At 44.8% G+C, this 16,150-nt stretch overlaps 1 protein-coding gene across 1 annotated transcript; it reads right to left on the bottom strand.

The window, feature by feature from the left end:
• Positions 1 to 579: 579 nt before the first annotated feature.
• Positions 580 to 3,576, bottom strand: LOC119397817 (uncharacterized). Its single transcript, XM_037665182.2, has 4 exons — positions 3,467 to 3,576; positions 3,171 to 3,330; positions 2,908 to 3,081; positions 580 to 701 (listed from the first exon to the last, which is right to left on the bottom strand). The coding sequence occupies exons 1-4, from the start codon at positions 3,548 to 3,550 to the stop codon at positions 580 to 582; spliced, it is 540 nt and encodes a 179-aa protein (XP_037521110.2). The 5' UTR covers positions 3,551 to 3,576.
• Positions 3,577 to 16,150: the final 12,574 nt, after the last annotated feature.

Below are 16,150 nucleotides of genomic sequence, written 5' to 3' on the forward strand. Positions count from 1 at the left end.
TGCGAACACGCCGGCCGAAAAGTAGCTCTGCTGGGCTATAGCTGTTCTCTAGAGGTGTTGCACGGTACGCCAGAAGAGCCTCCCAGGTAGCACCAATACGTTATAATAATGTTACTTTTATGTTCTGCTTGAACGTTGAAACAGTATTGTTAATGTCCTTGAAATCAAATGTTCTACTAACGTTCTGAATAAACGTAGTAATCACGTAATCTTCAACATTAAATAAACATTCCTAAAATGTTTCGATAATGTATGCATAATGTTAAGCTAAACACAGAAATGACGTTACAGGTTACACTGTTGTAACGTTTATGGAACATTTAATTATTGTAAATTATGCTCATGCAGCGCTGAAAACAGGCGCAATGTCAGAAGTCTTTTAAACTGAAAAGACAAACTGCGAATCATAGCTGAAGCATGTGTTCGACATGCAGTACATTCCAAGGACATTAAATTATTGATGGAACGCACAACATGTGTTAGCGGCTCATGTATATGCATGAACTGAACCAGACCGATTCGAAGCACTCTATACAGCAGTTTTAAAGACTTCCTACATTTTGCAGCTGTTCAACAGTATTAACTCAGCTCAACTGCATGTCTTGACTGCAAATACTTTATTGCACGATGACCGATGCCCTTCCAAGGCTTGGAGATGGAGCTGTCTGTGGTCATTGTGTAGATGACTGCTGCACTTTGTTCTGCAGAAACAAAGAATATTCACGAATTAATGTAGATAATAAGCAAACAAAATAGCTTTGGTACCAACATAAGCTTTGCAGATGCTTTTGATAAGACAATGAAAACTATTCACAGCCACTGTGCAACGCTACAAGTCACACAATGCAGGTCACCTTCTAAGTGCTTTGCAAAGTACTTGTTCGCAGCAGCTGTTAAAAACTCAAACTTCGTCCACCCACCAATAATGAACACTGCCGACACTGCTTTGCAATACTGCTGCCTTCCTGGTTGACCGTACCTTGATAGTGCTATTGTAGTCCCTCGATGGTATATATGCTGTCACTCGCTGCCTGCTTCCACACAACAGCACTCTTTCAAACTTTAAAGAGCTTTTGACCCCTGTACTGCCAAACAGAGGCAGATACTAGAAACGTACCCTGCACTAAAGCCAAAAACAGTTATTGACCTTAGAAGAGATGGGAGGAAAACTTTTATGAAATATTTGAATGTACCCTGTCACACTGCTTATGCAGTACACAATGACTGTATTCTGTTCACTTCTCTTCACCTAATGTATTTTAATACACTGGGGCATGATGATCTTGTGACAATCTCAATGTTTCAATGCCACAGCACCCGCACCACGTGGCACAATGCACATGCAATAAAGATCATGTTCGCTCTCCAGCGGTCATCATGTGCCATCGTACATTCTACTGCTTGCCTGTGTGCGTCTGTTTATAGGCAATGCATATTGCATCCCTATAGACGTGTCACATTCTGAAAGCAAGATAAAAATTACAGCGCTCGAAACGAATATCACCAATAACTAAGTGCACATGTATTTCGAGCCTGAGATCAATTCTCTGGAACTGCAGAGAATACCCTCCCCCACCTAATCTCCTGGTGACCCCCTCACCTGAGGCGTGGTAAAAATACTGTCATCTAACAATCCAGGGGTTCAGGTGCGCGCAATAAACAGAGCCGGAGAGGGGGCTGACAAGCATGGTCTGGCAGACTACCTACCCTTACAGATGACTCCAGGGTCAATAAACATTTTAAATGTGAAGCATTTCTTAGTGAACCAATGGAACTTTGAGTCTGTCTGTGTAGCCGCCTACGTCTGGTGCTCTCGTGGTCGCTTCCATAACTTTGTGTTGACCGAAATTGGCATGGGAGGGTAAGAGACTTTGACGGATATGACTGTCTGGTCACGACATGAATAACGTGACAATTCTGTCGCATACGTCGTCAAACCCTTTCCTCCAGACACGTGTGGCACATACCCATATACCAAGGGCCACATTGTGCAGGTATGCGCCACAGGTTATCGACAGTTCATATCTACAGAGGAACGGCGAGAACAGACGTTGGTAATTTAAATGCGAGAGCTGGCATCAGCAGCGTTGACCCGACGAATGCAAAGAATAAAAATTAGGATCCCAGCAGCAATCGGACCTAAGCATTCTGAGTGGCAGAAAGGTAATCTACCACAAAGCCACGCCAGGTCTTGACGCTGCTTTGGAAAAAGACCCTATGCAGGCGTTTGTCGGTGCAGCGTCAATTATATGGCTGCAGTGCTGCCATCTAATTTTATAACAAAGCAATAAACATTAGATATGTACTTCTATGATACAGGAGTCATGTCAGGTTAATGCCAATTGTGGTTCCAGTGTTGACTCTGCTTTTATAGCAGTCTAATAAACATTACATTGTATCCCTATGATTCAGCAAGCTACATTCAAGTTGCCAGACCCCGGAAGAATACGCTAACGAAAGTTACACAATATTCACATCAGCGCATCGTAATGTGCACTGCGTTTCAAGAATACTGATGACTATGTTCTAACACGAGTGCTGACGTTACATCAGATTATAAGTTACCCACGCCAGTGTAGTCAATGTGGCTAGTAAGACCACTATGTGCACACAACTGCTACACTTACAAAAACACATCTATCCAGCTCGTAACACTTAACTCAAAGCCAAAAAATGCAGCAAAGACAACTACTCGCAGGCTGCTTCGCATGAAACCGATCCCCACAAGGTGTGGTACGTCCCGCATTTTTTTCTTTTGATTCAAAAATAGAAAACTGAGTTCGTAATACATACATAAATGCACTCTAAGTACGATTAATTATAAAAAAAGCATAAGTCAAGACATTATCACCTTCTCATTCTTGCAAAATATTCTGGGAGGGCTTGTAAGAAAGTTCTACCACAAACCTAGAGGTGGCAAGGACAAAAAGAGCGATAGCTGGGCTGTCTGATGGAAAACAATAAACGTTAAGTTTTTGCTTGCCTTGGACGCAGTCAGCCTTGCATTGGCAAAGCGTAGCCAATCGCCAATCACGTGGCTGATCTCTGCATCTGTTGCCTTTTGCGTTGAACGTACAGCAGCTGGAAACAACATACATAGCAACCACAACCATTATTTTTTTAAAAGAACAATAAGCACACCAAGGTGCAAAAAATTTGAGTCCCCTCACCAAATACAAGGCGAACAATGTTTAGCTCCGCCGCTCGTCGTTTTCCCTTTCTTCCAGTGTAACTGTACAGTACCGCTACGCTGTCGTCAAGAAGCCTCTTCATTACTCTTTTAGTAGTCGTGCTTACATCAGAACCTCCAATTTGGCCCAGCTCCTTCACCTTGAATGAAAGATGTAGAAAGATTCACACAATGCTGTTGTGGTCCTGGAGAAATGGCAGTAATTTTGAAGTAATACATTTCAGAACGTTATTGTTGAACCAGGCTGCAGCACATGCAATGAACAGCAACACTTACCAGGGCAGCAAAAATGATGCTGTTATCGAGACTATCCTCCAGGGTCCTCAATTCTTCCTCACTTCTAGCGGGGTAGAGGGGCATTTCGTTTACGTCGATGGGATTTTCTACTGCGGTGTCCTGATTCAAGTGATGTTCAATTCTTGTGAGAATTGCACTTTGTGCAGCAAGCTGCATTTTCAAATGCTCAACTTGCGTGAGCACTTTTACAAGAACTATAATGGAAAGAAAAAATGTGCAATATTAGTGCACTATCATGCCAATTTTTGAACAAAATGCAAGCACAGCACATTACCACAGAAAAAGGCAGAAAATAAAGTTTGACACATTGGTTGCTGATGCTTGCACTTTAATAAACTGTAAACAATGCCATTGACTCTTGATTGGACTAGATTAATGCACACTATTACTCAAAACAAAAGGACGGGTGAAATTAACTGCTGAAATTAACTATAAATTTTTTAACTTCAGTATATTTTAAAGATTCGAGCATGACAGAAATAAACTCATTCATGTGGTACACAGCAGACGTAAAAATTGTAGAAAAACCGGCTATGAAAATTTTTCTAACAAGGGCTGCTGTTTGGTTGTGTAGTTATTCCTTTATGACTCGCACTATGATAGACTGTCTATAATTGTGTGAAATTTATATAGTTTGAAGCCAATGTTCTGGAGACCAAATATAAGCAAGTGGAAGTGTTAGAATAAACTATGGAATATTTTACAAAAATTTATTGTAATTACAACGTAATTATATAATTATAGTAAAGTCAGCTTTCCTGTTTATTTATAAGCCGAATAGAAGGAACCACCCAAATCACATGCGATAGTCATCTGATGACAGTGATCATTCCTAAAAATGTAAAAAGAGTATTTTGAAATTCCTGCTGACCAAACCACGTCTGTCCCAAAAGCTAGCTAGCTAGCTAGCTAGCTATACTGCCTTCACAAAGCGATCGTGTGCAGCAAAATATTTCAAGAGGCGATATAAAGTAACTTTAGGCAACAAGAATGCTTAATTTACCATTAACTCAGTGTTTGTGACCCGTTTTTTCTAACAGTGCACAGAAATGGCACAAGAAAGTCGTGTGTCTAAACGAGGGCACCGTGTTGCAAAGGGTTATGCATGCAGACATGAACAAATGAAAGGAAAATGGGCAATACGAATGTCAAATAGGAACTAGCAAATAGTTGGCTTTTGTGTTGCTTTACCACTTCTCTTTTTAACTGAGTAGATGCCTAGCTCCTACGAAATACACCTACAAACAAGCTCAACTTGCCGCTATTCTAAGAATATGTCCTTTTCGTATACAATCAATAAATTAATTTCACTCATTTGTTTGCAACAAACTTTACTTGCCATTTTCACAGTGGTGGCACTGAACAGCATTTCTTGGCTTTCCCTTTTTTGCAAATTCTTCGATGGTGGGAGGTCACGACCTGCAACATAGGCATTAGAAAAATCCATAGGTTCCAGTTTAAAAATTTTAAATCTGTCGAGCTTATCAAAAATAAATTTCACAAACAGCATGCACAAGAAGCCCTTGGCCTTCTAGAATATTTGGCCTAGACTTACCTCCAACCTGAGAGCAGGGTGCTGGAGCTGGGTCCTCGTACCTCGGAGCTGGTGCAACTTCGACTGGACAACTAGGTTGTGTTAACAGGAAAGAGTCCTCTCTCCGTCCATAAGTTGTAGATGTCGGCGTGCCACTCATAACCTCATTTACGGCACTGTCTTGCGAAGCCTCCTGCTCGCTTTCTTCGGGGCTATCACTTTCCGAAGAGTATCCATCCAGGGGCTTTGGAGGACGTCGAACTCGCTTATTAGGCCGCCCCTCATCCTCCGTCGTCAGTCCGTATAGCTCATTCTCAGCCTTGGCTTCCCGCCTCCTCGCAGCCTCGTAACTGTCTGAGGAAGAATATGTATTTATGTGTAGCTGCTGTAGATCACATATTTCCTACATAACTCATGCACAAAACATAGAAACACACACAAAAAAGGGCAAAAGGTCAAGGATGCTAAGAAGGATGTATTCACATTATGTTGGTGCACAGCAGTTTGAAAGTCAGAAGGGAGCAGCTTATGTTAGATGAAGAGGAAGCTTAACATGTAAGAGAATGACAAAAACATGAAGGGTGATGATCAAAGCAATAAATTTGTGAAGCTGGTAATCTACCAGCAGCTATTTACAACAATGGCTTATAGAGGCAACCATTTATATGGTCAATAAAAAATTTCAATTGGCATTTCTATATAAATTTATTGCACAAAACTCATGCTTTCTCAGCTATAGCATTATCCTCCTCCTGAGAGTGTCAATACCAGCCAGCATAGCTGAACAAAATTTACCCGTTGTTGACAAAACAGAACAGGAATACGGGGTCCAGTAGGCTTCCGGTTCAACTTTGTTTTTGATTGCAGACGTCACTTTCGTCGTACTCTTGTGGGGAGGCCAAAATACCTTGTTGCCATGAACCCAACACGATGGTACTGCAGCAACGTCCTCGCTTTCTTTCAAATAAACAACTGAGTACATCTGGAAACATTAAAAAACATTATTAAGTCAGTAAACCCACATGAACCTGCCCTAATATAACTATCACTCAAGAAGCATAATGAGATTAGGCTGCAGTCTTATAAGTGGCACCGAGTCCTGTGTAAACACTGCAAAAAAAAGTCGCTATTCCCAGCTCCTCCAGCTAACTCAGCATTTGGCAGTTCTGTATTATATACAGATGAATTGCATATCAATAAAACCAGTGCAGGATTGGCAACTGTGGATGACAAGCTTCCTATAGCACTAAATAAATTAACTTCAGAGGGCTAATTTGTCAGGTGAGCTCATAGTTTATCTTGGCATGGAATGCATGAAAAAATAAACTAGCTCGAAAGGAGAAGCAGGCACAAACACAGCACAGACTGAGGATATTTACAGAAAAACAGACATATACGCAAGGTACGATCATCTCCTGCAGAAAAAGACATGAAAGGAAGTATACAAAAATTAAAAGGATCTCTTTAAAACCAAGCTTTACGAAATGGTGTTCTATGTAATCTAATTCCATGACATGACACACCACAAAGGTTTTGCAAGGCATGCTTCACTCAGTTTACTAAACATAAAGCCCCCACTGACCTTGCACCCCACCTTGTTTTTGTATTTGGAGAGCACTCTGGTTTCAGCAAACAGTGGTGCACAGATTAGTTGGTTTGTTTATTGGGTTCAACATCCCACAGTGGCTATGAGATACGCCATAGTGGAGGGCTCTGGATAATTTCGACCACTTGGGAGTCTTCAAAGGAATCATGGATGACCTCTTGTGCTAAGTGAAAAAAACATGCAGAGGAAAGCAGACGCTGCTCTGAGCAGCTCTGGCAAATCTTGGCAAGGAGAGTTAATAAGTGAAATGCAAGGTTTCCACTTTCTTAAGCACCCTCTCTTCACACAGAGGACTGCACTCACGCTCTTTGGAGGGCTGTCATACAGCAGATCTTTCGTCACACAACAGACTGCTGCTATTGGTCGATAGCTGGCATAAACCAGAAGTGGCGTTTGGATCAGATCTGCTTCTTGCCACAGGGTGCTGCCATGTGCTGCAGTCTGCTAAAGCAAATTACATAGTTTGTGGGCCTTCATTGTCATCAGCTCCAAAGAACAGGTGCTTGTACGTGGCGGGGCAAGCTGGAAAGCATTCACTAATAAAGCCTTAATGCCATCAGGGTGGCACAAATAAAAAGAATAACTTCCACGCTGGAAGCCACTATCCATGGGCCCGGCAGACTGCTCTCTGTACACATGAAAACTCATCGCATACTTTTGCCATCTCCTCCCCCCTGCATCTTGCTGTGCTTGCTTATAAAGGCTTTGCACATCCACGGAAATGAGCAGTGGCCTTGGTTGCTGCTTCGTATGACCGCTGGGGTGGATGAGGGCGAGGATGGTTACTGGTGATCCCCACAAGTTTCAACACTAAGGTGCCCCGAAACCACACCTTGAAAGAGCGATTGTGTTTCGTGATGTGCACTCAAGGTCATGGCGCATATGACCTAGCTTCGTTTTCACAAGTCATCCCTTCCTGTGTAGCTTCCACTGCACTTGTCGGGACGAAACACGAGAGAAAGAACTGAAAAGCATGCAATAAATTTCTGTACCTCCACTCAATCTTGATAGATTCGAAAACTATTTGCGACAATCGATTCACGAGGCAATGAACTTCGATAATGAGGCCAATAGATGATTACTTGGAAAAGTAGTTCAGAATTCATTTCACATGCACTGACATCGCACAGTGCACAGACAGTGATGTACAGCTACATTGCCAACAGTGTAAAAAGTAATTGGTTGAAAAGAGAGCCATATTTTCCATCAAAATCTTTTTTGAAATGTTATGAAGAGCATAAAATGTTTCAAACGAGGCAGTGGTGACATCAACCACTGTGTAAAAGTGGCAGTACAACAAAACCTTGTCTACAAGGTAAGCAGCAGCATTTTGACTTGATCTCCTTGACTGACCATAAAGCATTGACTGCTGAAAGATCAGAAGCCTTGTAAGCATGGAGCTCAGTTGTCCCCACAATACCAGCATGCAAGTTGGTCAGTCGCTTGAAAAATCTAGCAGATGTCTTTATGTCACCACTTTGTGACAAAATATTTGTTGCAATCACAACATTCCCGTCTTTCATAAGAAGACATGAGTCGGCAACGTTGGTTTCAATGACTACATCTGAAAAAGCTATGCTGTGAAACTGTTGTCCCTGAAAACCTGGAGGAGTAGGTCCAGAATCATGTGGCTTCTGCAAAGTTAGTTGCTTTTCTGGGAGTGCTGTCTTGAACATGTCAGTCTGACCACGCTCACACAAGCGCTTCACGACTTGCTGACGCGGTCGATTTGGAGACTTCAAGTCACGCTTCAATTGACTTAAAAAGTTCTCAAACTGGAATGCAGAAAATGAGTCAAGATGGCCAAACTTCTGCGCATCATCAGTAAGGTGTACAAGTGAATGTACATTGTACACATAAACACCCTCCCCATAAAGGCTTCCAGCATCAGTGACAAACCCCTGGAGAAGATTTTTGGCAAAGTTTAAGTGCAGGTGGCAAAGCTCAGGGCTTGCAAGGATAGACAATGCCACACTCAGCTTCATGAAATGCTCGTAATAACATTTTTCAATTTGCCTTGATAGCACCACAGGTCCAAAGTAGAATAAAAAGTTCCGAAACTCTGTGGCCTTCCATCTTTCCAGTTCACAAAGACTTCGGGGCTTACGGGCCATTTCCCGAGGTGTGTGCTTCTACAAATTTATTAGTGTCACGTGGTCGTGACATCGACGAAGGCAGCAGTCAGCACGTCCGAGATGAAACTCTTTATTAGGCCGAACTTGTGGCCGGGAAAATGAAGGTCAAACTACAGCAATAAACTGATAGCGGCGAACAGAGCGTCGACCGTCGATCAACTGACAAGCGGTCAAGCGTGTCGGCTTTTATACAGGCGCTATCGAACTTTCCAGCGATATCGCTGGTGGCGGCGTTATCTCTCGACAAAGCTGGAACATTCGCGTGCGGCGCGCAATCTTTACAAAACGATCTACAATGATCGGGAAGCTTCGCGAACAATGTGGCGCGGTTTGCGCTGAGCGTTGCTGACAGTCTTCGGGGGTGTAGCTTCAACTCATGAAACATAAGACACGCGGCGTGTATTGCTGTAGTTCAAGTTCTCATTTTATGGCCACAAGTTCGGCCAAATAAACAGTTTCATCCTGCAAACGCCGACTGCTGTCTTCGTCGACGTCACGACCACGTGACATCTGGTGGAGGTGCTGCTTCTTCCATGATCCGGACGCCCCCGCGAAGCGCTGACCCAAGCCCAAGCCGCGAGGAGGACGACGGCAAAGAAAACCCGAATCGTCGAACAAGCCGCAGGCAGAAGGGACTGCAGCCAGAGCATGCCCTAGCAAAAATTCCCAATAAAAAACCAATAGCCTATTGGGTTATTGACACCTATTGGTCTATTGGTTCTATAGGTCTATTGGAACTGTATTTGGCTATTGGTCTATTGGTTCTATATCAGCCTACTGGACCTATATTGGTGTATTGGTTCTCTATTAGCCAATTGGAATTATATTGGCCTATTGGTTCTGTATTTGCCTGCTGGCATTGTATTAGCTTTGTATTTGCCCACTTCTCAGCCCCATTAGAATTAGTCTTGCGCAAGTGTTTTATGGGTGTCTTGTCGTCATGCAGAAGGCCCACACTGTGGCAGCGCCCCTGCAATGATAATCACAGTGGATGAATGAGACATATGTTCAAATATATTCTCATAATCAAAACTACAAGTGCTTCTTCTGGCCCTTGATGATGTTGGCGATCTTGCGGGCCTCATCCGCACTCGAGGAAGTGCCTGAAAGATTCTGTAAATAAACAGAGCCATGAAATCAGAAAACAGTAACACATGTTTATTAAAGTTTACCTTCAAAGCAATGTATAGAAAGTAGACGGCACAGTGAGAAATTATCTAGACCTTAATTCACTGCACATGTTCACAATGTTGGGAGCTGAACTATAGCAAAAAACTGAGTGAAATATTACACACCCAACTGTGGCTTATTGCGTGGAAGAAAACAGTATATCGGCAAAATTTTGCGGCAAAAAAGGAAGGAAAAGAAAGGGGCAAAATTTTTTTTAAAATTAAGCAGCACCTTATCCCGTTTACACGCTTGCGTCCTGTGTTTTTTGAGCTGTACCCAAGAATGAACTGCAAACTCGTCCTTAAATTACAGCAAACTCAATAATCACTTACTATCTGTGACGTGCTCTTTTTCACGATGGTGGTGCGACTATCATACTAGAGCATGCCACTAAATCTCAACTTAAAGATGGCATGAAATAAATTAAGCTAGGGTAGATTCACGATGAGGCAACGGTAATATGTAAGACAGTAGTAAAGGCAGCCTAGATTCCATATCGTTGCAAGCCCAACACAGCAGTCAGGCTGCAATGAGCTGGATATAACACACGTGCTGCATGTTACGTGCTTATGCAATTAAGCCAACAACATTAATAAACCCACTCCTGCGATAGCCTTAATTGGGCTGCAGTATGTAAAAAATAAAAAAATATGAAATAAAAAATCGCACCAGTGCAGTACATATGCTATGCACATTTTGTATAATGAATTATCATGTGGCCTTCTGTGGTTCTTGTGACATTATGTCGAACAAGTATGATAAGCCGATTGGCGCGCACTACAACAGACAAACAGCATCGACTAGAGCGTTTTACTATGAGGCGATAAACGCGTTTTCGGCTTAACACGCACGTTGTAAATACTTACAAAGGGCTTGCGAGACTCCAACTACACTCACGAGCAGGGCGCCTGTCCTTTACCTCTAATCTATGCTACGTTTTTTTGTGCATACTGACAAACACAAAAACAAACTGCAATAATATATGCGCTCAATCATTCAACTTCTGAGAGCGTGTGGACTTGCAATCGAGGCGTTGCTGGTCTCGCTGTCATCAAATACCGGAGACAAAGGACGAGGGACTTCTTTCCCCGACCTTTCAGCTTCGTCCCAAGTTTGAATACAAAAAAAAGGTGATATCAAATAAATACTAAATAGGAGTAACTACCATGCCCACTCAACTCACCAAACAATCGGAGCACATGGGCCTTGTTGCTCGTCTTGCCATTATTCTTGGTGCCACTTTGTAGAGTCGAAATCGGTCGAAATCGGTCGAAATCCAAGACATTTATGGCTCAGAACGTCTCCATCTGGTGCACGCTGAACACAGCCTTCACGTTATCGTCGCGGAAGCACACTAAAGCAAACATCGTGTAAGCAGGCTTACGTGAAGCATCGAGATCACACAAAGCGCGCGCTATGGCGACAGACACAACGTTTTGGCTTAGCTTGGCCGCAGGCTGGGCTTGTCTTCGTATCGGCCGAGCGCGGATGGCGCGCCAAACGCACGGTCGGTCGCGTTTGCAGATCCACAATTCTTTCTCCTGTATCTTTACAGCACTACTTATATTGCTTAGCATAAATCCAAAGCTTATCTTAAAGCTTAGCACATTGCTTAGCCTGCTTAACCAAGGAACGTGTAAAAAAAATGTTCACACATGCAGCGTCGCCACGCCGCGCACCGTCTCACTTTTTTTTTTTTTGTTCGTCAACTGGCTGGTTCTATGCCGGCTGTGATCTCATGGCGGTTTCTTTATTATTATTCTGTGGTGTCTCTGTTGTCGATTCCTTCGCAAGTTCTTCTTTAGCGTGTTTTACTATAGTGCCCGTTTACCGCACGGCATGTACGGAGACACCGTACCGCCGTGGTCGACACGCAGCCTTTTTATATAACTCTTTTAGTCGCGTGAGTTGCTAACTGCACACGGTGTCTCACGGTGTACGATTAAGCTCAATCGGGATCAGACTTATCAAAAGTGAATTGATCCCGTCTGCAGCTTGCGTATAGCCAATCATGATCAAGAAATTTGATCGGGATCGGGTCCGACGCGCTCAATCAGTCATAAGATGTTATAAACAGCTACCAATAGGCGGTAGCTGTTTGAACAATAAAACTCCTGTTTGCCTTATACATCTTCTGTTAGTACATTAAGAAACCAATAGGAGTACTTATTTGACCAATACAACTCCTATTGGCCCAATAAGTCACCGATAGGCAGCACCGATTTGACCAATACAACTCCTATTGGTCCAATAAGACACCAAAAGGCAGCCCCTATTTGACCAATACAACTTCTATTGGTCTAATAAGACACCAATAGGTGGTGGCTGTTGGTGTCTATTGGTACCCATAGAAGTCTTATACAACCAATACAGCTCCAATAGATGTCCTATAGAACCAATAGTGATTTCCTATTGGACCAATAGGAAATCCTATTGGCATTTTTGCTAGGGTGGGCTCCTTCCCGAACAAACCAGGCAGCCCCAGGTCCCAACACCGACCGCAGCGACGATGACAGACCCCGTGCAGCCTGCGCCGATCCTACTCCGGCAGCCCAAGGAGCCGCCAACCTTCCGCGGGACGTCATTCGAAGACCCGGACACCTGGCTCGAGACTTTCAAAAGGGTCTCAACATTCAACAACTGGGACTCCGAGGACAAGCTGCGTCACGTTTACTTTTACCTTCAAGGCGCAGCAAAGGCCTGGTTCGAGAACAGCCCATGTAACACAAAACCTCTAAAAGACGTCTCGAAACGGCTACGGACGGCTATAGACGTCTTGGTTTACGAGAAGATCAAGAATAGACATTTTTGCAAAATAAAGCACTCGCCTCTCAAATATTGCTGCGTACTGTTTATTACCGTTTTCAACAGCTACGACATAGCCAGAGTGTATTGTGCCAAAGAAGTCCACAACGTCTACTTTGAGACATTTTTAGACATTCTGGGGGAAAGTGCGCGCGCAACGACTATATAAATGATTCTTCAAATGTTTTGTCCACGAGCGCAAAGACGCCAAAACGGCATGTCTAAGGAGCGGTGACTGTCGCTTTAGTGAAAGAAGAGACGCAGAAAACAAAGCCCTCAAAATAATTGGTTTCGCTCCGCAAGGCGCGTTTCTATCAGCAGTTTGGTAAGTATATTCTTTTCAAGCCAAGGCGGCTAAGGCCGCGCAACGCTCGCGCAACAGCGAACGATGGCAGATACACCTATTGGCAGGAATGTTCACTAAATATTGAGCATTAGGCGGGATTATTTTGACCGTTGTGTCTTTTCTGTTGAATAGTGACGCTGTGCTCAGCTCGGTCAAGTGAAGGGTGAGGCTTGTTTCAGAATACTTGTTCCTTCCTCCCCCTTTCCCCAGCTTTCCCCTCTTCCTCCACTAGTTCGCGCCAGCCGCCAGTTCGCGGCGGCTGCGGCGGCTCGATCGGCAGCAGAGCTAGGCGACGGCCGACGGTGATTTGCGTTTTGTGTAGCGTTGTCAGCTTTTGTTTGTGAACGGATGAACGGATTACGGGCTGTTTGGCATCAAGTAACGGTGATCATACTGTCTGTCGCATATTTTCCATCAGTGTTTGGTGAAACAAGCTTTACTGTGCTTTTTGCGACGGTACGTTCGTCGGTACGTTCGTTTCAAGAAGCGATTGTTCTGCTCACCACCTTCGTTGCAGCCAGACAAACAGCTAAGAACGTGTGCACGTTCGGATAGAGTGCTTTTTTCGGTAAGTGCATCTGACCTTTCGTCGTTTTTACTGAAAGGTTTTAGCATTGTGATTAAACTGTGAACAGTTCTTTGCTAGGTTGAACCGCGTGGTCGAACGCGAAACTATAGTATACGCGCTGGTGCGAATCGTAAGCCAGACTGACTCGCCCTATTTTGAATAATTATGTTTTGCGCGTTACAGCTCGTGGCTCCACGCACGCACGCTAGTGACTGGCCGACATAGTTTAGGCAAGCATGCTTACAACTACGCCGGCCTGTCGCTGACAAAGTGCAAAGCTTCTACCGTAGGCGCCTCGCCTGTAGGTGCGGTTATGATTGATTGTCGTTTCTTAATACATGACAGCATTTTATCATATCTGTAATTGGAAATGTTTCTTTAGACTGACTTGATGATCTGTTATTTGTTGTAAATCCTACGTAGCTTACTTGCTTTCTCTGTATGCAGCTTTTCTTCACTGCTGTTTGTGCAAGATATTGGGCCTGAGACCACGCCAGCTAATGCGGAAGCCAGTGCAGTTTCTTTGACGAGACTTGGAGTGCATTCATGCAGAATTTTATTTACGTCGCTGCCGTGCCACTCAGCTTCACCTTGTGCGGTCACCTTCCGGCGTGTTTTGTGCCACATTTGGTTGTGCTTTATTCATTAATAAAGCCGATTTGACAACATCATGGGATAATTTATTGTTGCTGAGAAGCGCGATTATTTATTTGCGCGCCATGGGCCCGTGTTCAAATTTATTATAAACCGATGTCTTTTACATGAAAATTGGATATGTATGGTGTGCTGAAGTAGCCAATAATTCACGCGGCATATATGAGCCACCGCAACAACTTGATTCGGTCCGCACTAAACGCGAGTAAACTCAGCGTCGAAAACTTATATATGCAACAGTGGGGACATGCGTGGGTGAACAGGTATGTACGTATGTTAGTGATCTTGCTTGATTGTTTGGTCACTTGCTCGACGACTGACATAGGAAGGTGAGAAAAACAGGGAAAGTGCTCTCGCGGGAGCTCTTTCGGTCCCTTCAATCTCTATCTTCCTATGGTAGCCGTCAGACTGCCGACCAAACATCTGCAAAGACAGTTATATTAGTTTATTTTATATTTCGAAAGTCCAAAATTTCAAAACGGCGAAAAAACAAGAACGTCTATAAAACGTCTTATCTTGGTCTTTTCAAAACGTCTTCTAAAGACGTCAACTAGCGGGACATTAGCACAGCTATCAGACGTCGGATAGACGTCTACAGCTACGGGAATGTCTTGACCAAGACGTCTATTAGCCCTTTTTGATAGCCGTTCAAGACGTCTTTTAGACGGGAAATAGCTTCTTTTGTGTTACATGGGAGGGAGTCCACTCTTCGAACTTGGGACGCCTTTCGCAGCGCTTTCCTGCAGACGTTTGCAAGCGTCGTCAGAAAAGAAAGGGCTGCAGCCTTGCTAGAGACGCGCGTCCAACTCCGAAGTGAAAGTGTTGCCACCTTTGGAGAGGAAATGACCAGACTATTCCGCCACGCTGACCCAGCCATGCCTGAGGACAAGACAGTCAGGTTGCTCATGCGAGGGGTAAAGCAAGAGCTCTTCGCTGGGCTGATGCGGAACCCACCCTCGACAGTCCAAGAATTCATCTCAGAGGCGACGACGATTGAGAAGACCTTGGAAATGCGCAACCGCCAGTATAATCGCCGATCGATTCAAGACAGCCCAGCTGTTCATGCCGTCGGCTCCGACAACCTGCGTGAACGATTCGAGCGATCGTGCGGGAAGAACTGCGCAAGCTTTTACCCTTACCACAGCCTGAAGTTGCCTCGATCGCTGACATCGTCCGAGAGGAAATACAGCAGTCTCTGGGCACCCCCGAGTCAGCGCAGCCCACAGCTGCAAGCAGTGAGCTATGCCGCTGCAGCCCGACGCAACGCCCCCCCTCCTCGCCCACGTCAAGACGCCGCGCCCACCCAGCATTTCCGCCGCCAGGCACCACCGCCGCCGCCACCGACGTCATACCGCCCGCCAGCCGGCCAGATACAAGCCGAGGAAGACCGACGTTTGGCGCGCCCCCGACCACCGCCCACTCTGCTACCATTGCGGGGAAGCTGGCCACACTTACCGCCGCTGCCAGTACCGACAGATGGGACTGCGTGGGTTCGCCATCGACGCGCCGCGTCCACAGCGAGGGGAAAGACCACGCGACATTGCCGACTACCTCGCGGGAACGCAATGGACGCCCCGACAACCTTCCCGTTCGCCGTCGCCAGACCGCTACGTCTCCCGACAACGCGACCATACACTGGCCCAACGCGAGGCCGGTCACCCAGCCCGTATCCGGAAAACTAAGGGCAGCAACCGATGGAGGTTCGGTTGCTGTACGACGAAATACCGAAGATCCTTCGCCGCCGACGACAACGCCGCAACGAAATCTAAAGAACACGCCGCAAGCCGAACGAAGCCCTGATGTCGAAACTTCACGGCCCGAAGAAGACCTGACGACACAACGTCG

This window comes from Rhipicephalus sanguineus, chromosome 6 (assembly GCF_013339695.2).
Source record: "Rhipicephalus sanguineus isolate Rsan-2018 chromosome 6, BIME_Rsan_1.4, whole genome shotgun sequence".
Classification (NCBI taxonomy): domain Eukaryota; kingdom Metazoa; phylum Arthropoda; class Arachnida; order Ixodida; family Ixodidae; genus Rhipicephalus; species Rhipicephalus sanguineus.